We start from the raw sequence: 26,138 nt of genomic DNA on the forward strand, positions 1-26,138 counted from the left end.
TGAGTGCGTTACAGTCTGCTGTTCTGTAAGGACCGCTATCGGTCCACAATACATAGGGTTGCCGTGCACTACTGCTGACCGCTGCCCTATACTGCAGCAGTCCTTCAGCGGTATAGGGACTGACGCACAGTCTGCTAAACACTAACACACAACCTGCTTGGTCCACAAAAGTTTTTATAAGGACTGGTAACTTGGTATAGGGTGCTACGGTACATAGGCCTGAGTGCAGTACAGTCTGCTGTTCTGTAAGGACCGCTATCGGTCCACAATACATAGGGTTGCCGTGCACTACTGCTGACCGCTGCCCTATACTGCAGCAGTCCTTCATTGGTATAGGGACTGACGTACAGTCTGCTAATCACTAACACACAACCTGCTTGGTCCACAAAAGTTCTTATAAGGACTGGTAACTTGGTATAGGGTGCTACGGTACATAGGCCTGAGTGCGTTACAGTCTGCTGTTCTGTAAGGACCGCTATCGGTCCACAATACATAGGGTTGCCGTGCACTACTGCTGACCGCTGCCCTATACTGCAGCAGTCCTTCATTGGTATAGGGACTGACGTACAGTCTGCTAATCACTAACACACAACCTGCTTGGTCCACAAAAGTTCTTATAAGGACTGGTAACTTGGTATAGGGTGCTACGGTACATAGGCCTGAGTGCGTTACAGTCTGCTGTTCTGTAAGGACCGCTATCGGTCCACAATACATAGGGTTGCCGTGCACTACTGCTGACCGCTGCCCTATACTGCAGCAGTCCTTCATTGGTATAGGGACTGACGTACAGTCTGCTAATCACTAACACACAACCTGCTTGTTCCACAAAAGTTCTTATAAGGACTGGTAACTTGGTATAGGGTGCTACGGTACATAGGCCTGAGTGCGTTACAGTCTGCTGTTCTGTAAGGACCGCTATCGGTCCACAATAGATAGGGTTGACGTGCACCACTGCTGACCGCTGCCCTATACTGCAGCAGTCCTTCAGCGGTATAGGGACTGACGTACAGTCTGCTAAACACTAATACACAACCTGCTTGGTCCACAAAAGTTCTTATAAGGACTGGTAACTTGGTATAGGGTGCTACGGTACATAGGCTTGAGTGCGGTACAGTCTGCTGTTCTGTAAGGACCGCTATAGGTCCACAATAGATAGGGTTGACGTGCACCACTGCTGACCGCTGCCCTATACTGCAGCAGTCCTTCAGCGGTATAGGGACTGACGTACAGTCTGCTAAACACTAATACACAACCTGCTTGGTCCACAAAAGTTCTTATAAGGACTGGTAACTTGGTATAGGGTGCTACGGTACATAGGCTTGAGTGCGGTACAGTCTGCTGTTCTGTAAGGACCGCTATAGGTCCACAATAGATAGGGTTGACGTGCACCACTGCTGACCGCTCACCTATACTGCAGCAGTCCTTCAGCGGTATAGGGACTGACGTACAGTCTGCTAAACACTAATACACAACCTGCTTGGTCCACAAAAGTTCTTATAAGGACTGGTAACTTGGTATAGGGTGCTACGGTACATAGGCTTGAGTGCGGTACAGTCTGCTGTTCTGTAAGGACCGCTATAGGTCCACAATAGATAGGGTTGACGTGCACCACTGCTGACCGCTCACCTATACTGCAGCAGTCCTTCAGCGGTATAGGGACTAAGAGTTTTGTCACAGGGTCATTTAAAAAATGACATGCAGAGGAAGAGGCAGGCCCTTCCGCAGGGGTGGTAGGGGTAGGGCAGGAGCAACAGGCTTGAGCCAAAGTGGGAAGTTGCAGAAGGTGCGTTCAATTACTTTAAAGGATGCACCAGACTTGGTTGAGTGGCTCGCTCAGCCTTACTCTTCTGCACCCTCCTCATCCTCTCGATCTGCACCCTCTTCTTCACTCTCTGCTATGTGCACCCCCAAAGACACTACCACCAACAACACGACCACCACCACCACCACCACATACCTTCCGCTTGAGTCACTGGAATTATTTTCCGATCCATATCAAGAGGACATTTCTGATGCGCAGCCACTCTTGGTATTGGATCAGGAAGAGGAGGTAGCAACAAGCGCTACTCAGCAGTCTGACGCCAGTACCCAGATCAGCCCAAGGAGGAGGTTGGTCCCCGGTGTTGCTGCCTACTCTACTTATAGCGGTGGGGAAGGTGACGTTGATGATGACGTGTCTAGTGATGTCACGTGGGTGCCCACAAGAGAGGAAGAGGAGGGGAGTTCAGAGGGAGATATGGACCAGCAGATAGGGAGGAGAAGCAGCAATGACTTACATTGCACAGCAGGGACAAAGCAGACTGCAAATGTATCAGGAGCGAGTCATCGACCATGTACGGTCACATCTGGCGCTCCCAGGACACCGGCACATGGCTCCGCAGTGTGGGCTTTTTTTAACGTGTCCGCTGCTGACAATAGCGTTGCCATCTGCAATCTTTGCAGTCAACGCATTAGTCGCGGTAAGCCCAATACTCACCTAGGGACGACCGCCTTAAGAAGGCACATGAGCAGCCATCACCGAGCCCAGTGGGAGCAACGGAACACACAAAGCCACACTGCAGGCTCTCACCGTCCAGCCTCGTCTTCTACTTCTCCTTCTCCTCTCTCCTCACAATTGTCCTCCACTCCACCTTCCATCACGCCAAGCTCACATTTTTCTGCAAAAAGGCAGGCTTCCGTGGGCCTAATGTTTGAGCGTAAAAAAATGATGACGCCGGATAACCCTCTTGCCCAACGGTTGGCGGCTGGCTTGTCAGAACTCATAGCCCGCCAACTACTGCCATATAAACTGGTGGACTCGGAGGCCTTTCGCAAATTTGTGGCCATTGGAACACCACAATGGAAGGTCCCAGGAAGGAAGTATTTCTCAGAGAAGGGCATCCCAGAGCTATATGGCCATGTTCAGCGGCAAGTGAATGTATCTCTGGCACACAGTGTCGGTGCCAAGATACATCTGACCACAGACACGTGGTCTAGCAAACACGGGCAGGGAAGGTATATCAGTTTTACTGCCCACTGGGTGAACCTTCTGACGGCCGTCAAGCATGTAACCCGTGGCACCCGTGTAGATTTGGTTTTACCGCCACGGATTGCATGCAGGCCTGACTCTTCTTCTCCTCCTCCTACTCCATCCTCCTCCCTCTCCTCCTCAGCTGCCTCCTCCTTTTCCGCTGCTAGCGTCTCTTCCACTGCACCGCCCAAGCTCCCCAGAACCTATTCCACATGCCAGGTGAGACGTTGCCATGCCGTGCTGCGTCTGTTGTGCCTGGAAGCAAAGAGCCACACTGGCCCGGCACTCCTTTCAGCTTTGCGTTCACAGGCAGATGAGTGGCTAACACCGCTCAATTTGACAGTTGGTAAAGTGGTGTGTGACAACGGTGCCAATCTGCTTAGCGCATTGAAACAGGGCAAAATCACGCACGTGCCGTGCATGGCACACGTCTTAACCACTTGCCGACCGCCGCACGACGATATACGTCGGCAGAATGGCACGGGCAGGCATATTGGCGTATATATAAGTCCATGCCTGCCCGCGGGTGGGGGGCCCGATCGGGCCCCCCCCCGGTGCCTGCGGCGGTCGGCATTCGTTCGGGAGAGATCAGGGATGAGGGGACGGCCATTCATTCATGGCCACCCCCTCGCGATCGCTCTCGACGAATGGAAATCCCCCGTGACATCACTTCCTCTCCTGTAATGTAAACACAGGAGAGGAAGTGATGTATTCTCTCCTCCGTGTCGGTATTTTCCGTTCCGACACGGAGGAGAGCGGATCGGTGAGTTGCACCAACACTCTACACACACAGTAGAACATGCCAGGCACACTCACACCCCCCCTTTACCCCCCGATCACCCCCCCAATTACCCCTGCCCCCCAGTCACAGTGACACCAATGTCATTTTTTTTTTTTTTTTTTTTTTTTTTGCATTGGTGTCATTTGTGACTGTAATAACTGTTAGGGCAGTTAGAGTTAGCCCCCTTTAGTTCTAATGTACCCCCCTAACCCCCCCAATAAAGGTTTAACCCCGTGATCACCCCCCGTCGCCAGTGTCACTAAGGCTGGGTTCACATTGCAGCGGTTTATGAGAACGAATGTGATTCGCACCGCACTGCAGTGCAAATCACATCCGATCTCTGTGCGATTCGAGTTCAGCCATTCGCCGCATCCGCCGCACCCGCCACACCCGCCGCACCCGCCGCAAATTCGCACGGGACCCTTTTTTTGGCCCGCAGCAGAATCGGATCGCATGGGTGTTCACACCATGCGATCCGAGTTTGCAGATCGCACTGCGATATGCGAACTGATCTGGGGGTGTCAGTAACATTTCACTGACACTCCCAGCAGTTCGCATAGGGCAGTGTGAACTGCCGCCGGGAGGCATGCGATGCGGGAACCCGCCGCGGATTCGCGGCGTTTCCGCATCGCTCCAGTGTGAACCCAGCCTAATAAGCGATCATTTTTCTGATCGCTGTATTAGTGTCACAGGTGACGCTAGTTAGGCAGGTAGGTATTTAGGTTCGCCGCAGCTTTTTATAGCGCCAGGGACCCCCATATACTACCGCATAAAGCCCCCTGATTGCCCCCTAGTTAACCCTTTCACCAGTGATCACCATATAACTGTTACAGGTGACGCTGGTTGGTTAGTTATTTTTTTATAGTTTCAGGGCACCCGCCATTTATTACCTAATAAAGGTTTAACCCCCTGATCACCCGGCGGGTGTCATTTGTGACTAATAACTGTTAGGGCAGTTAGGGTTAGCCCCCTTTAGTTCTAAGGTACCCCCCTAACCCCCCCAATAAAGGTTTAACCCCGTGATCACCCCCCGTCGCCAGTGTCACTAAGGCTGGGTTCAGATTGCAGCGGTTTGAGAACGGATGTGATTCGCACCGCACTGCAGTGCAAATCACATCCGATCTCTGTGCGATTCGAGTTCAGCCATTCGCCGCACCCGCCACACCCGCCGCACCCGCCGCAAATTCGCACGGGACCCTTTTTTTGGCCCGCAGCAGAATCGGATCGCATGGGTGTTCACACCATGCGATCCGAGTTTTCAGATCGCACTGCGATATGCGAACTGATCTGGGGGTGTCAGTAACATTTCACTGACACTCCCAGCAGTTCGCATAGGGCAGTGTGAACTGCCGCCGGGAGGCATGCGATGCGGGAACCCGCCGCGCATTCGTGGCGTTCCCGCATCGCTCCAGTGTGAACCCAGCCTAATAAGCGATCGTTTTTCTGATCGCTGTATTAGTGTCACAGGTGACGCTAGTTAGGCAAGTAGGTATTTAGGTTCGCCGCAGCTTTTTATAGCGCCAGGGACCCCCATATACTACCGCATAAAGCCCCCTGATTGCCCCCTAGTTAACCCTTTCACCAGTGATCACCATATAACTGTTACAGGTGACGCTGGTTGGTTAGTTATTTTTTTATAGTTTCAGGGCACCCGCCATTTATTACCTAGTCTCACTAGTGTACCCCTAAATTTAGGGGTGTCTACTTTCCAAAATGGGGTCATTTGGGGGGGGTTTGTGCCATCTTGGCATTTTATGGCCTTCAAAACTGTAACGCCCTTAGAAAGCCTGAAGGCGGTGCTTGGTTTTCGGGGCCCCGTACGCGGCTAGGCTCCCAAAAAGTCCCACATATGTGGTATCCCCGTACTCAGGAGAAGCAGCAGAATTTATTTTGGGGTGTCATTTCACATATGCCCATGGCATGCGTGAGCAATATATCATTTAGTGACAACTTTGTGAAAAAAAAAAAAAAAAAAAAAAAGTTTGTAATTTTCCCGCAACTTGTGGCAAAATATAAAATATTCCATGGACTCAACATGCCTCTCAGCAAATAGCTTGGGGTGTCTACTTTCTAAAATGGGGTCATTTGTGGGGGTTTTGTGCCATCTTGGCATTTTATGGCCTTCAAAACTGTAATAGGTAGTGAGGAGTGAAGTCAAATATTTACGCCCTTAGAAAGCCTGAAGGCGGTGCTTGGTTTTCGGGGCCCCGTACGCGGCTAGGCTCCCAAAAAGTCCCACATATGTGGTATCCCCGTACTCAGGAGAAGCAGCAGAATTTATTTTGGGGTGTCATTTCACATATGCCCATGGCATGTGTGAGCAATATATCATTTAGTGACAACTTTGTGAAAAAAAAAAAAAAAAAAAAAAAGTTTGTAATTTTCCCGCAACTTGTGGCAAAATATAAAATATTCCATGAACTCAACATGCCTCTCAGCAAATAGCTTGGGGTGTCTACTTTCTAAAATGGGGTCATTTGTGGGGGTTTTGTGCCATCTTGGCATTTTATGGCCTTCAAAACTGTAATAGGTAGTGAGAAGTGAACTCAAAAATTTACGCCCTTAGAAAGCCTGAAGGCGGTGCTTGGTTTTCGGGGCCCCGTACGCGGCTAGGCTCCCAAAAAGTCCCACATATGTGGTATCCCCGTACTCAGGAGAAGCAGCAGAATTTATTTTGGGGTGTCATTTCACATACGCCCATAGCATGTGTGAGCAATATATCATTTAGTGACAACTTTGTGTAAAAAAAAAAAAAAAATTTTTTTTTTGTCATTATTCAATCGCTTGAGGCAAAAAAATAAAATATTCAATGGGCTCAACATGCCTCTTATCAATTTCCTTAGGGGGTCTACTTTCCAAAATGGGGTCATTTGGGGGGGTTTTGTACTGCCCTGCCATTTTAGCACCTCAAGAAATGAGATAGGCAGTCGTAAACTAAAAGCTGCGTAAATTCCAGAAAACGTACCTTAGTTTGTAGATGTGACAACTTTTGCGCAAACCAATAAATATACAATTATTGACTTTTTTTTTACCAAAGACATGTGGCTGAATACATTTTGGCCTAAATGTATGACTAAAATTGAGTTTATTGGATTTTTCTAATAACAAAAAGTAGAAAATATCATTTTTTTTCAAAATTTGCGGTCTTTTTACGTTTATATCGCAAAAAATAAAAATCGCAGAGGCAATCAAATACCATCAAAAGAAAGCTCTATTTGTGGGAAGAAAAGGACGCAAATTTTGTTTGGGTACAACATTGCATGACCGCGCAATTACCAGTTAAAGCAGCGCAGTGCCAAAGTGTAAAAAGACCTCTGGTCATTTACCAGCAAAATGGTCCGGTCTTAAAGTGGTTAAACTTGGTCGTGCAGCGATTCCTTGTCAAATACCCTGGGGTCCAGGACATCTTGCGGCAGGCAAGGAAAATCTCGGCCCATTTCAGAAGATCTTACACGGCCATGGCTCGCCTTGCTGACATTCAGCGGCGACACCATCTGCCGGTCAGACGTCTTATTTGCGATTGCCCGACGCGATGGAACTCAACCTTCTATATGCTTGATAGGCTGCTCCAGCAGAAACGTGCAGTTAACGTCTACCTGTATGAACTCTGCGAAAGAAACGGTTCTGGGGAGCTGGGTTTTTTTTCACCGCGCCAGTGGCTGCTCATGCGCGACACATGCAGACTTCTGCGGCCATTTGAGGAGATCACCAAACTGGTCAGTCGCAGCCATGGCGCCATCAGTGACATGGTACCTTATGCCTTCTTTCTGGAGCGTGCATTGCGTCGTGTCATTGATCAGGCTGTGGAGGAGCAGGAGCGGGAAGATGAGGAAGTCGCAATGCTGGATGAATTCCCAGGGGGGGCTACTCTATCTGAGACAAGTCAACAACAGGAGTCTGAAGAGGAGTCAGAGGAGGATGGTGCCGGGGCGGATGAGCAGGAGCAAGAAGAGCATGCTTTAAACCTTTCTGGGATCCCTGTTGTGCGAGGATGGGGAGAGGAGAATGAAGAGGACGACATTATCCTGGATGATGAGCAGGAGCCAGGCCACCACACCGCTTCCACTTTAGTGCAAATGGGGGCCTTCATGCTCCAGTGTTTTAATAGGGACCCCCGTATAAAAAGCATGAGGGTCAAGGACCAGTACTGGGTGGCAACGTACTTAGACCCCCGGTACAAACACAAAATGGCGGAAATGTTACCGCCGTCGCAGAGGGCTGTCAGAATGCAGCACTTCCAGGCCTTGCTTCGAGAAATGCTGCATTCTGCTTTTGCGTGCGCTGGCAGAGGAGCAATTCCCACTCCCAGAGAAGGATTTGCGGGTACCAATCCAACAGCGCCTGCAAGAAGAGGCCGGTTTGAAGATGTGTTGGTGACTTCGGATATGAGGTCATTCTTTCAGCCGACCCATCGACAGGTGTCATCCGGATCCAGCATCAGGGAACGCCTAGACCGTCAGGTGTCCGACTACATTGGGTTAACGGCCGATGTGGACGCTCTGAGGAGTGATGAACCCCTAGACTACTGGGTGGGCAGGCTTGACCTCTGGCCAGAGCTTGCCCAATTTGCAATCGAACTGTTGGCTTGCCCCTCATCCAGTGTCCTGTCCGAAAGGACGTTCAGCGCAGCAGGGGGGATTGTGACCGATAAGCGTACTCGCCTAGCTCACGACAGTGTTAACTACCTCACATTTCTAAAAATGAATGAGGCATGGATCTCGGAGGAATTCAACACATGTGATCAGTAGACCATGTATATGTCTATAAACAATTTTTGGAATCAAGCACACAGACCTTCTTAATTCATTTGGCTCACTTCCCTGACCCAAAAAAGCACACCGTACTATATGCCCCTACCCTCCTCTTTGAAGAGGTTGAGCGGTGTCATATTTCTACTGGGGCTGCTTATTATGAGGGGTTCCCACCATCCCTGTGCTGTGCTGACTTCCTCCTGGGTGTTCTTATTATGAGGGGCTCCCACCATCCCTGTGCTGTGCTGACTTCCTCCTGGGGGTTCTTATTATGAGGGGATCACACCATCCCTGTGCTGTGCTGACTTCCTCCTGGGGCTGCTTACGGTGCTGCTGTCAGCGCTGTATGTCACGGAGCTGCTGTCAGCGCTGTATGTCACGGAGCTGCTGTCAGCGCTGTATGTCACGGAGCTGCTGTCAGCGCTGTATGTCACGGAGCTGCTGTCAGCGCTGTATGTCACGGAGCTGCTGTCAGCGCTGTATGTCACGGAGCTGCTGTCAGCGCTGTATGTCACGGAGCTGCTGTCAGCGCTGTATGTCACGGAGCTGCTGTCAGCGCTGTATGTCACGGTGCTGCTGTCAGCGCTGTATGTCACGGAGCTGCTGTCAGCGCTGTATGTCACGGAGCTGCTGTCAGCGCTGTATGTCACGGAGCTGCTGTCAGCGCTGTATGTCACGGTGCTGATGTCAGTGCTCTGTATTACGGTGCTGCTGTCAGTGCTCTGTATCTCCTGCACCCTCTTGTTTGCCTACCCTGGTCCCTGACCTTCCCTCTCCTCCATTGCCTTCATTAGCTCCATAGTCCTGAATTGTCAGAACAATTTCCCAAATAAAAAAAAAATGCTTGTAGTTATCGATCCCAAATTCACCTCATACATGTATTATGCTATTGTCCAGGTGGTGGGACTACGTGCTACCCCCTAATAATTACCCCGTGGCCGCAAATTCGACCTAAAGGTTTGCGAAATTCGCCTCCCATTGAAGTCAATGGAGCCCGCGGCGAACGGTCGTTTTCGCGAACGTTTGTGCCCGTTCGCGTTTCGCGTTCGCGAAACGTCCCGTCGGAAGTTCGTCCATCACTACTCACCAGTGCCTAGACACAGGGAGTGCAGCGATCTCACCAGTGCCTAGACACAGGGAGTGCAGCGATCTCACCAGTGCCTAGACACAGGGAGTGCAGCGATCTCACCAGTGCCTAGACACAGCGAGTGCAGCGATCTCACCAGTGCCTAGACACAGCGAGTGCAGCGATCTCACCAGTGCCTAGACACAGCGAGTGCAGCGATCTCACCAGTGCCTAGACACAGCGAGTGCAGCGATCTCACCAGTGCCTAGACACAGCGAGTGCAGCGATCTCACCAGTGCCTAGACACAGGGAGTGCACCGATCTCACCAGTGCCTAAACACAGGGAGTGCACCGATCTCACCAGTGCCTAGACACAGGGAGTGCACCGATCTCACCAGTGCCTAGACACAGGGAGTGCACCGATCTCACCAGTGCCTAGACACAGGGAGTGCACCGATCTCACCAGTGCCTAGACACAGGGAGTGCACCGATCTCACCAGTGCCTAGACACAGGGAGTGCAGCGATCTCACCAGTGCCTAGACACAGGGAGTGCAGCGATCTCACCAGTGCCTAGACACAGGGAGTGCAGCGATCTCACCAGTGCCTAGACACAGGGAGTGCAGCGATCTCACCAGTGCCTAGACACAGGGAGTGCAGCGATCTCACCAGTGCCTAGACACAGGGAGTGCAGCGATCTCACCAGTGCCTAGACACAGGGAGTGCAGCGATCTCACCAGTGCCTAGACACAGGGAGTGCACCCATCTCACCAGTGCCTAGACACAGGGAGTGCACCGATCTCACCAGTGCCTAGACACAGGGAGTGCACCGATCTCACCAGTGCCTAGACACAGGGAGTGCACCGATCTCACCAGTGCCTAGACACAGGGAGTGCACCGATCTCACCAGTGCCTAGACACAGGGAGTGCACCGATCTCACCAGTGCCTAGACACAGGGAGTGCACCGATCTCACCAGTGCCTAGACACAGGGAGTGCAGCGATCTCACCAGTGCCTAGACACAGGGAGTGCAGCGATCTCACCAGTGCCTAGACACAGGGAGTGCAGCGATCTCACCAGTGCCTAGACACAGGGAGTGCAGCGATCTCACCAGTGCCTAGACACAGGGAGTGCAGCGATCTCACCAGTGCCTAGACACAGGGAGTGCAGCGATCTCACCAGTGCCTAGACACAGGGAGTGCACCGATCTCACCAGTGCCTAGACACAGCGAGTGCACCGATCTCACCAGTGCCTAGACACAGCGAGTGCACCGATCTCACCAGTGCCTAGACACAGCGAGTGCACCGATCTCACCAGTGCCTAGACACAGCGAGTGCACCGATCTCACCAGTGCCTAGACACAGGGAGTGCAGCGATCTCACCAGTGCCTAGACACAGGGAGTGCAGCGATCTCACCAGTGCCTAGACACAGGGAGTGCAGCGATCTCACCAGTGCCTAGACACAGGGAGTGCAGCGATCTCACCAGTGCCTAGACACAGGGAGTGCAGCGATCTCACCAGTGCCTAGACACAGGGAGTGCAGCGATCTCACCAGTGCCTAGACACAGCGAGTGCAGCGATCTCACCAGTGCCTAGACACAGCGAGTGCAGCGATCTCACCAGTGCCTAGACACAGGAAGTGCAGCGATCTCACCAGTGCCTAGACACAGGGAGTGCACCGATCTCACCAGTGCCTAGACACAGGAAGTGCACCGATCTCACCGGTGCCTAGACACAGCGAGTGCACCGATCTCACCAGTGCCTAGACACAGGAAGTGCACCGATCTCACCGGTGCCTAGACACAGCGAGTGCACCGATCTCACCAGTGCCTAGACACAGCGAGTGCACCGATCTCACCAGTGCCTAGACGCAGCGAGTGCACCGATCTCACCAGTGCCTAGACGCAGGGAGTGCACCGATCTCACCAGTGCCTAGACACAGGGAGTGCACCGATCTCACCAGTGCCTAGACGCAGGGAGTGCACCGATCTCACCAGTGCCTAGACACAGGAAGTGCACCCATCTCACCAGTGCCTAGACACAGGGAGTGCACCGATCTCACCAGTGCCTAGACACAGGAAGTGCACCCATCTCACCGGTGCCTAGACACAGGGAGTGCACCGATCTCACCAGTGCCTAGACACAGCGAGTGCACCGATCTCACCAGTGCCTAGACACAGGGAGTGCACCGATCTCACCAGTGCCTAGACACAGGGAGTGCACCGATCTCACCAGTGCCTAGACACAGGAAGTGCACCCATCTCACCAGTGCCTAGACACAGGGAGTGCACCGATCTCACCAGTGCCTAGACACAGGGAGTGCAGCGATCTCACCAGTGCCTAGACACAGGGAGTGCACCCATCTCACCAGTGCCTAGACACAGGGAGTGCAGCGATCTCACCAGTGCCTAGACACAGGAAGTGCACCCATCTCACCGGTGCCTAGACACAGGGAGTGCACCGATCTCACCAGTGCCTAGACACAGGAAGTGCACCCATCTCACCGGTGCCTAGACACAGGGAGTGCACCGATCTCACCAGTGCCTAGACACAGGAAGTGCACCCATCTCACCAGTGCCTAGACACAGGGAGTGCACCGATCTCACCAGTGCCTAGACACAGGAAGTGCACCCATCTCACCGGTGCCTAGACACAGGGAGTGCACCGATCTCACCAGTGCCTAGACACAGGGAGTGCACTTTCAGGATAGTAGGTATAACTGTATCTCAGGGGGCGACATTGGGTTGTTGGGGTCCGAGGGGGGGGGGGGGGGTGACAGCCAAGTGTTGGGGGTCACATACCTGATGCCTGATGAAGGAGTGGGAGTACGAGACCTCCAGGTATTTCCTGAACCCCGCAATCAGTGAAGAATCCTCCGGGTGCTTCCTGAGGAGGCCGGTCTTCTTCATGGTGAGCAGAAGATTCAGCCTATGGAAACAGAGAAATACGGGGAGGTGAGGGGGGAGGGGGAGGGGTAGAACAGAGTGCTGTCATACTGCCGAAAGCATGGCCGGGGTGGGGTGGAGGAGGTGTCACTTTTGGTACTTTAAGCAGGAGGGGGGTGGGCAAGTGAGGGGCATAAAGGGCTTTTACCTGAAAGATATGGTGCTACAGTAGTAGTTCACAGCTCACTGGATGGGGGCGGGGGTTGTTGGCCTTATAGCCTGAGCCCATCACTGGTTAAAAGTCTGCCCCCCCTGCCGAGGTATGGGGCGGGGGGGGGGGCAGTTCTGAAAGTACAGCAGGAGGGAGCAGTGTAACGTCTATATTATTTGGACAATGAGCAGTGATGTGGCGGTACGTTGCCGGACTTCCAGTAGCCGAAAGATAGACACCTACAGGCATCACCCGGTATTGTTCTTTAGAGCCGGGGGGCTCAGCTCTATAGTAATAGCAATCAGAGCGGATAACTAGCTGCTGGATTGCTGTTATAAACAGCAGGAGGGGATGTGCCCAACCAGGATCTTCTATCCCACCGAGAGACCCGACACACACAGAGACGGGATCATCTCTGATCAGCTGTTCATGATGGATAACTGGATGTCAGTGTGCCACATGAGAGGACACGTCTCTCACACACACACACACACACACACACACACAGAGGACCCCACATGAGGACACGTCTCTCACACATACACACACACACACACACACAGAGGACCCCACATGAGGACACGTCTCTCACACACAGGACACCTCATGAGAGGACACGTCTCTCACACACACACACAGGACACCTCATGAGAGGACACGACACACACACACACACACACACACACACACACAGGACACCTCATGAGAGGACACGACACACACACACACACACACACACACACACACACACACACACACACAGGACACCTCATGAGAGGACACGACACACACACACACACACACACACACACAGGACACCTCATGAGAGGACACGACACACACACACACACACACACACACACACACACACAGGACACCTCATGAGAGGACACGACACACACACACACACACACACACACACACACACACAGGACACCTCATGAGAGGACACGACACACACACACACACACACACACACACACAGGACACCTCATGAGAGGACACGACACACACACACACACACACACACACAGGACACCTCATGAGAGGACACGACACACACACACACACACACACACACACACACACACACAGGACACCTCATGAGAGGACACGACACACACACACACAGGACACCTCATGAGAGGACACGACACACACACACACACACACACACACACAGGACACCTCATGAGAGGACACGACACACACACACACACACACAGGACACCTCACGAGAGGACACGACACACACAGGACACCTCATGAGAGGACACGACACACACACACACACACACACACACACACACACACAGGACACCTCATGAGAGGACACGACACACACACACACACACACACACAGGACACCTCATGAGAGGACACGACACACACAGGACACCTCATGAGAGGACACGACACACACACACACACAGGACACCTCATGAGAGGACACGACACACACACACACACACACACACACACACACAGGACACCTCACGAGAGGACACGACACACACAGGACACCTCATGAGAGGACACGACACACACACACACACACACACACACACACACACACACACACACACAGGACACCTCATGAGAGGACACGACACACACACACACACACACACACACACACACACACACACAGGACACCTCATGAGAGGACACGACACACACACACACACACACACACAGGACACCTCATGAGAGGACACGACACACACAGGACACCTCATGAGAGGACACGACACACACACACACACACACACACAGGACACCTCATGAGAGGACACGACACACAAACACAGGACACCTCATGAGAGGACACGACACACACACACACACACACACACACACACAGGACACCTCATGAGAGGACACGACACACACACACACACACACACACACAGGACACCTCATGAGAGGACACGACACACACACACACACACACACACACACACACACACACAGGACACCTCATGAGAGGACACGACACACACACACACACACACACACACAGGACACCTCATGAGAGGACACGACACACACACACAGGACACCTCATGAGAGGACACGACACACACACACACACACACACACAGGACACCTCATGAGAGGACACGACACACACACACACACACACACACAGAACACCTCATGAGAGGACACGACACACACACACAGGACACCTCATGAGAGGACACGACACACACACACACACAGGACACCTCATGAGAGGACACGACACGACACGACACACACACACACACACACACACACAGGACACCTCATGAGAGGACACGACACACACACACACACACACACACACACACACACACAGGACACCTCATGAGAGGACACGACACACACACACACACACACACACACAGGACACCTCATGAGAGGACACGACACACACACACACACACACAGGACACCTCATGAGAGGACACGACACACACACACACACAGGACACCTCATGAGAGGACACGACACACACAGGACACCTCATGAGAGGACACGACACACACACACACACACACACAGGACACCTCATGAGAGGACACGACACACACACACAGGACACCTCATGAGAGGACACGACACACACACACACAGGACACCTCATGAGAGGACACGACACACACACACACACACACACACACACAGGACACCTCATGAGAGGACACGACACACACACACACACACACACACACACACACACACAGGACACCTCATGAGAGGACACGACACACACACACACACACACACACACAGGACACCTCATGAGAGGACACGACACACACACACAGGACACCTCATGAGAGGACACGACACACACACACACACACACAGGACACCTCATGAGAGGACACGACACACACACACACACACACACACACAGAACACCTCATGAGAGGACACGACACACACACACAGGACACCTCATGAGAGGACACGACACACACACACACACAGGACACCTCATGAGAGGACACGACACGACACGACACACACACACACACACACACACAGGACACCTCATGAGAGGACACGACACACACACACACACACACACACAGGACACCTCATGAGAGGACACGACACACACACACACACACACACAGGACACCTCATGAGAGGACACGACACACACACACACACACACAGGACACCTCATGAGAGGACACGACACACACACACAGGACACCTCATGAGAGGACACGACACACACACACAGGACACCTCATGAGAGGACACGACACACACACACAGGACACCTCATGAGAGGACACGACACACACACACAGGACACCTCATGAGAGGACACGACACACAGGACACCTCATGAGAGGACACGACACACACACACAGGACACCTCATGAGAGGACACGACACACACACACAGGACACCTCATGAGAGGACACGACACACACAGGACACCTCATGAGAGGACACGACACACACACACACAGGACACCTCATGAGAGGACACGACACACACACACAGGACACCTCATGAGAGGACACGACACACACAGGACACCTCATGAGAGGACACGACACACACACACAGGACACCTCATGAGAGGACACGACACACACACACAGGACACCTCATGAGAGGACACGACACACACACACACACACACACACACACACAGGACACCTCATGAGAGGACATGACACACACAGGACACCTCATGAGAGGACACGACACACACACACACAGGACACCTCATGAGAGGACACGACACACACACACACACACAGGACACCTCATGAGAGGACATGACACACACAGGACACCTCATGAGAGGACACGACACACACAGGACACCTCATGAGAGGACACGACACACACAGGACACCTCATGAGAGGACACGGCACACACACACACACAGGACACCTCATGAGAGGACACGACACACACACACACACACACACACACAGGACACCTCATGAGAGGACACGACACACACACACACAGGACACCTCATGAGAGGACACGACACACACACACACAGGACACCTCATGAGAGGACACACACACACACACACACAGGACACCTCATGAGAGGACACGACACACACACACACACACACACACACACAGGACACCTCATGAGAGGACACGACACACACAGGACACCTCATGAGAGGACACGACACACACAGGACACCTCATGAGAGGACACGACACACACAGGACACCTCATGAGAGGACACGACACACACACACACACAGGACACCTCATGAGAGGACACGACACACACACACACACACACACAGGACACCTCATGAGAGGACACGACACACACACACACACACAGGACACCTCATGAGAGGACACGACACACACACACAGGACACCTCATGAGAGGACACGCCACACACACACAGAGGACATGTCACACACACACAGGACACCTCATGAGAGGACACGACACACACACACACACACACACACACACAGGACACCTCATGAGAGGACACGACACACACACACAGGACACCTCATGAGAGGACACGACACACACACACAGAGGACATGTCACACACACACAGGACACCTCATGAGAGGACACGACACACACACACACACACACACAGGACACCTCATAAGAGGACACGACACACACAGGACACCTCATGAGAGGACACGACACACACAGGACACCTCATGAGAGGACACGACACACACAGGACACCTCATGAGAGGACACGACACACACAGGACACCTCATGAGAGGACACGACACACACAGGACACCTCATGAGAGGACACGACACACACAGGACACCTCATGAGAGGACACGACACACACACACACAGGACACCTCATGAGAGGACACGACACACACACACAGGACACCTCATGAGAGGACACGACACACACACACACAGGACACCTCATGAGAGGACACGACACACACACACACAGGACACCTCATGAGAGGACACGACACACACACACACAGGACACCTCATGAGAGGACACGACACACACACACACAGGACACCTCATGAGAGGACACGACACACACACACACACACAGGACACCTCATGAGAGGACACGACACACACACACACACACAGGACACCTCATGAGAGGACACGACACACACACACACACACACACACACACACACAGGACACCTCATGAGAGGACACGACACACACACACAGGACACCTCATGAGAGGACACACACACACACACACAGGACACCTCATGAGAGGACACGACACACACACACACACACAGGACACCTCATGAGAGGACACGACACACACAGGACACCTCATGAGAGGACACGACACACACAGGACACCTCATGAGAGGACACGACACACACAGGACACCTCATGAGAGGACACGACACACACAGGACACCTCATGAGAGGACACGACACACACACACACACAGGACACCTCATGAGAGGACACGACACACACACACACACACACACAGGACACCTCATGAGAGGACACGACACACACACACACACAGGACACCTCATGAGAGGACACGACACACACACACAGGACACCTCATGAGAGGACACGACACACACACACAGGACACCTCATGAGAGGACACGCCACACACACACAGAGGACATGTCACACACACACAGGACACCTCATGAGAGGACACGACACACACACACACACACACACACACACACACACACACAGGACACCTCATGAGAGGACACGACACACACACACAGGACACCTCATGAGAGGACACGACACACACACACAGGACACCTCATGAGAGGACACGACACACACACACAGGACACCTCATGAGAGGACACGACACACACACACAGAGGACATGTCACACACACACAGGACACCTCATGAGAGGACACGACACACACACACACACACACACACACACACAGGACACCTCATAAGAGGACACGACACACACAGGACACCTCATGAGAGGACACGACACACACAGGACACCTCATGAGAGGACACGACACACACACACACACAGGACACCTCATGAGAGGACACGACACACACAGGACACCTCATGAGAGGACACGACACACACAGGACACCTCATGAGAGGACACGACACACACAGGACACCTCATGAGAGGACACGACACACACAGGACACCTCATGAGAGGACACGACACACACAGGACACCTCATGAGAGGACACGACACACACACACACAGGACACCTCATGAGAGGACACGACACACACACACACAGGACACCTCATGAGAGGACACGACACACACACACAGGACACCTCATGAGAGGACACGACACACACACACACAGGACACCTCATGAGAGGACACGACACACACACACACAGGACACCTCATGAGAGGACACGACACACACACACACAGGACACCTCATGAGAGGACACGACACACACACACACACACAGGACACCTCATGAGAGGACACGACACACACACACACACACACACACACACACACAGGACACCTCATGAGAGGACACGACACACACACACAGGACACCTCATGAGAGGACACACACACACAGGACACCTCATGAGAGGACACGACACACACACACACACACAGGACACCTCATGAGAGGACACGACACACACAGGACACCTCATGAGAGGACACGACACACACAGGACACCTCATGAGAGGACACGACACACACACACACACACACACAGGACACCTCATGAGAGGACACGACACACACAGGACACCTCATGAGAGGACACGACACACACAGGACACCTCATGAGAGGACACGACACACACAGGACACCTCATGAGAGGACACGACACACACAGGACACCTCATGAGAGGACACGACACACACAGGACACCTCATGAGAGGACACGACACACACACACACACACAGGACACCTCATGAGAGGACACGACACACACACACACACACAGGACACCTCATGAGAGGACACGACACACACACACACACACAGGACACCTCATGAGAGGACACGACACACACACACACAGGACACCTCATGAGAGGACACGACACACACACACACACACACACACAGGACACCTCATGAGAGGACACGACACACACACACAGGACACCTCATGAGAGGACACGACACACACAGGACACGACACACACACACACAGAGGACATGTCACACACACACACACACACACAGAGAGAGAGGACACTGCACGTACAGAGGAGCTGTCACTCATTGGTCCCCCCACACACAGCGATCGTCCCACACATGTAAGGTATCACCGTGAACATCAGACCACGGGGCAGTACTTCTATAGTGGTGACCTGTAAAGGGTTTTATAGCACCCCCTATGGAGAGGAACATTTACCTTGTTTGTCACTAGGGATGAGCTCAGGCGTGTTCGCATTGAACACGTGTAGAGCCCGCCAGGAAGTCAGCGCTGCACTAATCACAGGCAATGAGACATTGGCCGATCTCTGCAGCCACACATCAGGGTAATGTCTCACTGCCTGTGATTAACGCAGCGCTGCGCCGACTTCCTGGCGGCTCTACACGTGTTCCATGCGAACACGCCTGACCTCATCCCTATTTGTCACCATTGCACGGACGTGTGCAGTTTTAGAGAGTGACATGTTAGGTATCTATTTACTCCGCGTAACATCATCTTTTATATTTTATACATAAGAGTATATTTTGTCTTAAAATAATTGCATTTGGAAAACCGCTGCGCAAATACGCGTGACATAGATAATCGTAAAACCCAGCTCTCTGGTGTGTGTGTGTGTGTGTGTGTGTGTGTGTGTGTGTGTGTGTGTGTGTGTGTGTGTGTGTGTGTGTGTGTATATATATATATGTATGTTTGGGGATTGTTATATGTAAACAAAAAGTGTGATAAAAGTGTGGGGGGTGTGAGGTGTATACAGATACGAGTATATAGTGTGTGGGGTATATAATGTAAATGTCCCCCGTCTCACCCGATCGCTCCGGAAGTTTCTCCTTCAGCTTTTTGTCTGTCTCTGCCTTCAGCTCCATGTGTGAGAAAGAGGGGGAGGGGTGTCCTCCATTGTCTTGTAGCTCAAAAGGGAGAATTTGTCCTCCATTTTCTTGTAGCTCAGGAAGGGGGAGGGGGTGCCCTCCATTTTCTTGTAGCTCTTTTTGTTTTCTTTCCCTCAGAGATTGTCTTTCTTTTTAACATTCTGCTAAAACTTTGAGTATTAATACTGCTGGGACTTTGAAGAAGGGGTACACACCCCGAAATCTTGTCTTGAAAAATGTTAAAATAGTGCAAATAAAAAAATATCAAAGACGATAAACAGTAATGGGGTCCTCCATTTTCTTGTAGCTCAGGAAGGGGGGGGGGGTGTCCTCCATTTTCTTGTAGCTCAATGTGATTGTAGCCGTATTGGTGCAATTGTGACAGAGAAAATTGAGTACTGTCCGTGATACTTTTTGTATTTGCACTAACATACAATTTTTCAGGACAAGCTTTCGGTTATGTCCCCTTATTCAAGGTCCAAGCAGTACTCAATTTTCTCTTGTAGCTCAGGGAAGGGGGAGGGATGTTCTCCATTTTCTTGTAGCTCAGGGAAGGGGGAGGGGGTGTCCTCCATTTTCTTGTAGCTCAGGGAAGGGGGAGGGGTGTCCTCCATTTTCTTGTAGCTCAGGGAAGGGGGAGGGGTGTCCTCCATTTTCTTGTAGTTCAGGGAAGGGGGAGGGGTGTCCTCCATTTTCTTGTAGCTCAGGGAAGGAGGAGGGGGGTGTCCTCCATTTTCTTGTAGCTCAGGGAAGGAGGAGGGGGGTGTCCTCCATTTTCTTGTAGCTCAGGGAGGGGGGGGTGTCCTCCATTTTCTTGTAGCTCAGGAAGGGGGGTGTCCTCCATTTTCTTGTAGCTCAGGGAAGGGGGAGGGGTGTCCTCCATTTTCTTGTAGCTCAGATAAGGGGGAGGGGTGTCCTCCATGTTCTTGTAGCTGGGTGATCAGTCTCCAGATGATGACACAATGTCTCATAGATTAGAAGAAATGTCTCCATTGTCTCCATCTTGTTTCCTCTTTTTCCTCTCTGTGGACCGGCACCATCTAGTGTCTGCTCTCCATACTGCACCCTCCGTATTATCAGTCCCGTTATTCTAGTGATCCTCCTGATGGGACAAATCCCGGACTGAGCATGTGCGAAATGTCACTTCCTGTCCATGGAACGCGTTTCCTGTTTTCAGCCATTTTAGATTCCGATTCCAGCAAAGTGAGGAGATTCTCCGTCCTGAACACCGACCACCATAGAGAGAGCCTGGGATGTCCTCCATGTCTCCCCCGCAGGTAAGTGTCCTATTCATGGTACAGGGCTCTGCTAGAGACACATCAATCATCTGTGATCGACTTCTCCCCCTCCCCTGTGTGATCAATCGTCTGTGTATATATATATATATATATATATATATATATATATATATATATCTGTAGCACTGACCCCCGAAGGAGCTGCTGGTTATTTCTGGGCTTACCGTTACCCTCCGTTCTTCTTGTGACACGTCTAGGGGGTGTCCCGTGGTCGGTGTCCCGTGGTCGGTGTCCCGTGGTCGGTGTACCGTGGTCGGTGTCCCGTGGTCGGTGTCTCGTGGTCGGTGTCTCGTGGTCGGTGTCTCGTGGTCGGTGTCTCGTGGTCGGTGTCTCGTGGTCGGTGTCAGAGGGTTGGGAAGGAATTCCGGGTCTCTTAGTGTCAAAGTCTATAAACATTGAAGAACTCGCTTACTTTGACTGCATCCAGAGAACAGCCAATCACAGCTGGATGATCACTCAGGTTGGACAGTCCGTCTCTCACAAGGTCTCGCAGCCAACAAGGTGCTTCCTCAGGAGCAAAGTCTTTATCACAGACGTTGTTGTAGAACATGGAGGACACTAATCTGTAGAACTCTTGTAGGATTCCTGGATCTCTCAGCCCACTTGGTGATATCCACAAGACCGGATTCTCTCGGTATCTTCAGCCCTTCCAGGCTCTTGTTAAGAAAACCAACCCGTACGTGGTGTTCTTCTGAAGAGTCCTCCCCTGGAATGCTTCAAGTACACTGGGTCTCTCCCGAACCGGAGACGGAACCCAACCACCTCAGAATCCTCCCTAGTTTCCATACCTCGGGCTAAGCCAACCCAGAGACATCAAGAACAGGTGGATTCACACCCCAGGCCATAGCCTTCCTGGGGGCTAGTCAGGAGGACCATGTAATCAGCACATCATACTGGACGCAGAGGGCACAGCGGGAGGGCCCCTCCTACTGACCTGACTCCGAAAGAGAGTAACTTAAGTGCCTGACCAGACCCTAGTTCCACGCCGCTACAAGAGACAGCGCCCCCTGTGGCCAGGCTGAACATCTCACAGTCCAGTCAGACTGACACAGAAGTCAAATTTAGACAAAGCAAACCAAACTGTAGCTTGGGTAAAGTTTTAACTTTGAAAAACATAGCACGTGCTCTTCAGGAGCCGCCGCTACACACTCCCCCTGCTTATTTAGACAATGTCCCCATCCTCTGGGAAAGGCAGGAAAAAGAAACCCAGAACTAACAACTAGTCCTATTAAAAAAAAAAAAAAAAAAAAAAAACTAGAGTACCTGAGTTGGGGTGGGAAAGGGGGGAAAAAAAGGGAAGGAAAGCAACAGTAAAACTTTCACATTGCAGCAACACAGCATTATATTACATTACAATTACCACCCAAGCCTATCGATCTAACCCACCCATTCTCTGGCGGTTTGATAGATGTTCTCCAGTGGATCCTGGAAAAGAAAAGAACATATGTACAATAATTTACACCTAACTGTTAGAAAGCTGGATTCCCCCAATCTCCGTGGATTTCTCTTTTCTAACCCTTAAAACTTCTTAAATTTCTAAAACCGTTTTTTTTTTTTTTTCTCTGTAAAACAGTACTAATTGCACCGACTCACGCCACCTAGTGGTAGCGTCGCTGAAGTGCAGTCTCTAACCTAAAAACAGTTTAACCACTTCAATACCTTCCTGCCCAGACCAATTTTGAGCTTTCAGCGATATCGCACTTTGAATGACAATTGCGCGGTCGTGCTACACTGTACACAAATTAAATTTTTATCATTTTTCCCCCCAAATAGAGTTTTCTTTTGGTGGTATTTGATCACCTCTGCGGTTTTTATTTTTTGCTAAACAAATAAAAAAAATACCGAAAATTTTGAAAAAAAAATGTTTTTTTTTTTTGTTTCAGTTTCAAAACTTTGCAAATAAGTAAGTTTTCTCCTTCACTGATGGGCACCAATGAAGTGGCACTGATGAGGTGGCATTGATGGACACTGATAGGCGGCACTGATGGGCGACACGGATGGGCAATGATAGGTGGCACAAATTGGCACTGATAGCTGGCACGGATTGGCACAGGTGGGCATGGGTAGGCGGCACAGGTGGGCATGGATGGGCACTGATAGGTGGCATAGATGGGCACTGATAGGTGGCATGGATGGGCACTGATAGGCGGCACAGGTGGGAACTGATAGGCGGCATTGTTTTATAATATATTGTACTAATGGATGCCAATCAGTGCCAATCAATAATGCATGCCAATCAGTGATGCCCATTGTGGGCACTGATTGGCATCCATTGTTGCACTGACTGGAATCCCTGGTGGTCTAGGGTGGCATACCTTGTCCTGGGCATCCCTGGTGGTCTGGTGGTGTCCCTGGTGGTCCAGTGTGGGCATCCTCGGGGGGGGGGGGGCTGTGCTGATAATCGATCAGCACAGACCCCCCCTGTCAGAGGAGCAGCCGATCGGCTCTCCTCTACTCACATCTGCGCGAGTGAGGAAAAGCCGATCACCGGCTCTTCCTATTTACACTGTGATCAGCCGTGATTGGACACGGCTGATCACGTGGTAAAGAGTCTCCGTAGGAGACTCTTTACCGAGATCGTAGTTGCCGGGTGTCAGACTGACACATCACAACAACGATCGCCGCGATGCGCGCCCCCGGGGGCGCGCAGCGACTCATTAACATGATCATGTCATATGACGTCCGGTCAGGATTATGCGACCACTTTGCCACCATCTATTTGTTATAGGGCGGCGGGCGGCAAGTGGTTAAGTATTCTTGACACGGTGGACGTTCCATCCTCTGTGTGACGGACTCTGACTAATTGCCCCAAAGTTCAGTGACTTGAAGAAAAATTTCAAAGAAGCAAAGACCAAGAGAAACCCTCCTTGCAAAGTTTAAAGTCTTGACTCGGGAAGAGTTCTCCAGTAGAAACGGGGATCAGACAAAGTTAAGTCTCCCCCCTGCGTGTCCACAGTGGTAACAAAGTACACGGCACTGTCTTTATCCGCTCTGCAGATCACAACCTTGTCCTCATAGATGTGCCGACCGGAACTCCAATGCCGTAAGCATCCGACAAACCCTTCATAAAGCTCCGGTGAGAAGGCCTTTTTCCGGAAGTGGCTTTGGTACTTTTAAATAGTTCCAAACATCGTCCTCGTAGCAGGCCTCACGGTTCTTTCCAATGACAGTCATCATGTCCCTTGGAACATGGGGGAATTCCAACCCGTCCTCATTGGCCACTCTCTTATTAAGGAGTCTCTGTGACCTTGCAAGCAGGGCTGGACTGGGACAGAAATTTGGCCCTGGACTTCATCCAGACCGGCCCACTTACATTTTGAGTGTCCCATCAGCACCCCCTTACATCAGAGTGTCCCATCACCAGCCCCCTTACATCAGAGTGTCCCATCACCAGCCCCCTTACATCAGAGTGTCCCATCACCAGCCCCCTTACATCAGAGTGTCCCATCACCAGCCCCCTTACATCAGAGTGTCCCATCACCAGCCCCCTTACATCAGAGTGTCCCATCACCAGCCCCCTTACATCAGAGTGTCCCATCACCAGCCCCCTTACATCAGAGTGTCCCATCACCACCCCTTACATCAGTGTGTCCCATCACCAGCCCCCTTACATCAGAGTGTCCCATCACCAGCCCCCTTACATCAGAGTGTCCCATCACCAGCCCCCTTACATCAGAGTGTCCCATCACCAGCCCCCTTACATCAGAGTGTCCCATCACCAGCCCCCTTACATCAGAGTGTCCCATCACCAGCCCCCTTACATCAGAGTGTCCCATCACCAGCCCCCTTACATCAGAGTGTCCCATCACCAGCCCCCTTACATCAGAGTGTCCCATCAGCAGCCCCTTACATCAGAGTGGCCCACTGAGCCATCAGCCCACCGGGAAACTCCCGGTAGTCCAGATGGCCAGTACATGCCTGCTTGCAAGTCTCGGTAATGCACGGGCACTTCCTTCCCGGGTGGTATGCAGGAGTCTGGGGACCATTGTACCAACATGGCAGAGTCCCTTTTTAAGTGTGGGCAAATTCACGAGGTTTAGGGAGAGTCACATTTACCGTGATGGGGTTTTCCGCACTCGGCATTCCACCCTCTGAGGTTAGAG

At 51.9% G+C, this 26,138-nt stretch overlaps 2 protein-coding genes across 2 annotated transcripts in view; one reads left to right on the plus strand and one right to left on the minus strand.

Annotated features, from left to right (window-relative positions):
- The window catches only part of LOC143958897 (uncharacterized), a 64,251-nt gene extending 43,542 nt beyond the window's left edge, over positions 1-20,709 (minus strand). Inside the window, exons 1-2 of the mRNA XM_077467881.1 lie at positions 20,677-20,709; positions 12,409-12,535 (exon numbers count right to left, since the gene is read on the minus strand). Of these exons, the coding sequence (XP_077324007.1) occupies positions 12,409-12,516 (108 nt within the window). The 5' untranslated portion in view covers positions 12,517-12,535; positions 20,677-20,709. The remainder of the gene's footprint in view (positions 1-12,408; positions 12,536-20,676) is intronic.
- A 1,023-nt stretch (positions 20,710-21,732) lies between these two features.
- The window catches only part of LOC143958877 (uncharacterized), a 72,937-nt gene continuing 68,531 nt past the window's right edge, over positions 21,733-26,138 (plus strand). Inside the window, exon 1 of the mRNA XM_077467859.1 lies at positions 21,733-22,014. The gene's annotated coding sequence lies outside the window, so the exon portion shown is untranslated. The remainder of the gene's footprint in view (positions 22,015-26,138) is intronic.

Source organism: Lithobates pipiens, unplaced genomic scaffold, assembly GCF_037356315.1.
Source record: "Lithobates pipiens isolate NorthernLeopardFrog02 unplaced genomic scaffold, aLitPip1_a1.2 Scaffold_63, whole genome shotgun sequence".
NCBI lineage: Eukaryota > Metazoa > Chordata > Amphibia > Anura > Ranidae > Lithobates > Lithobates pipiens.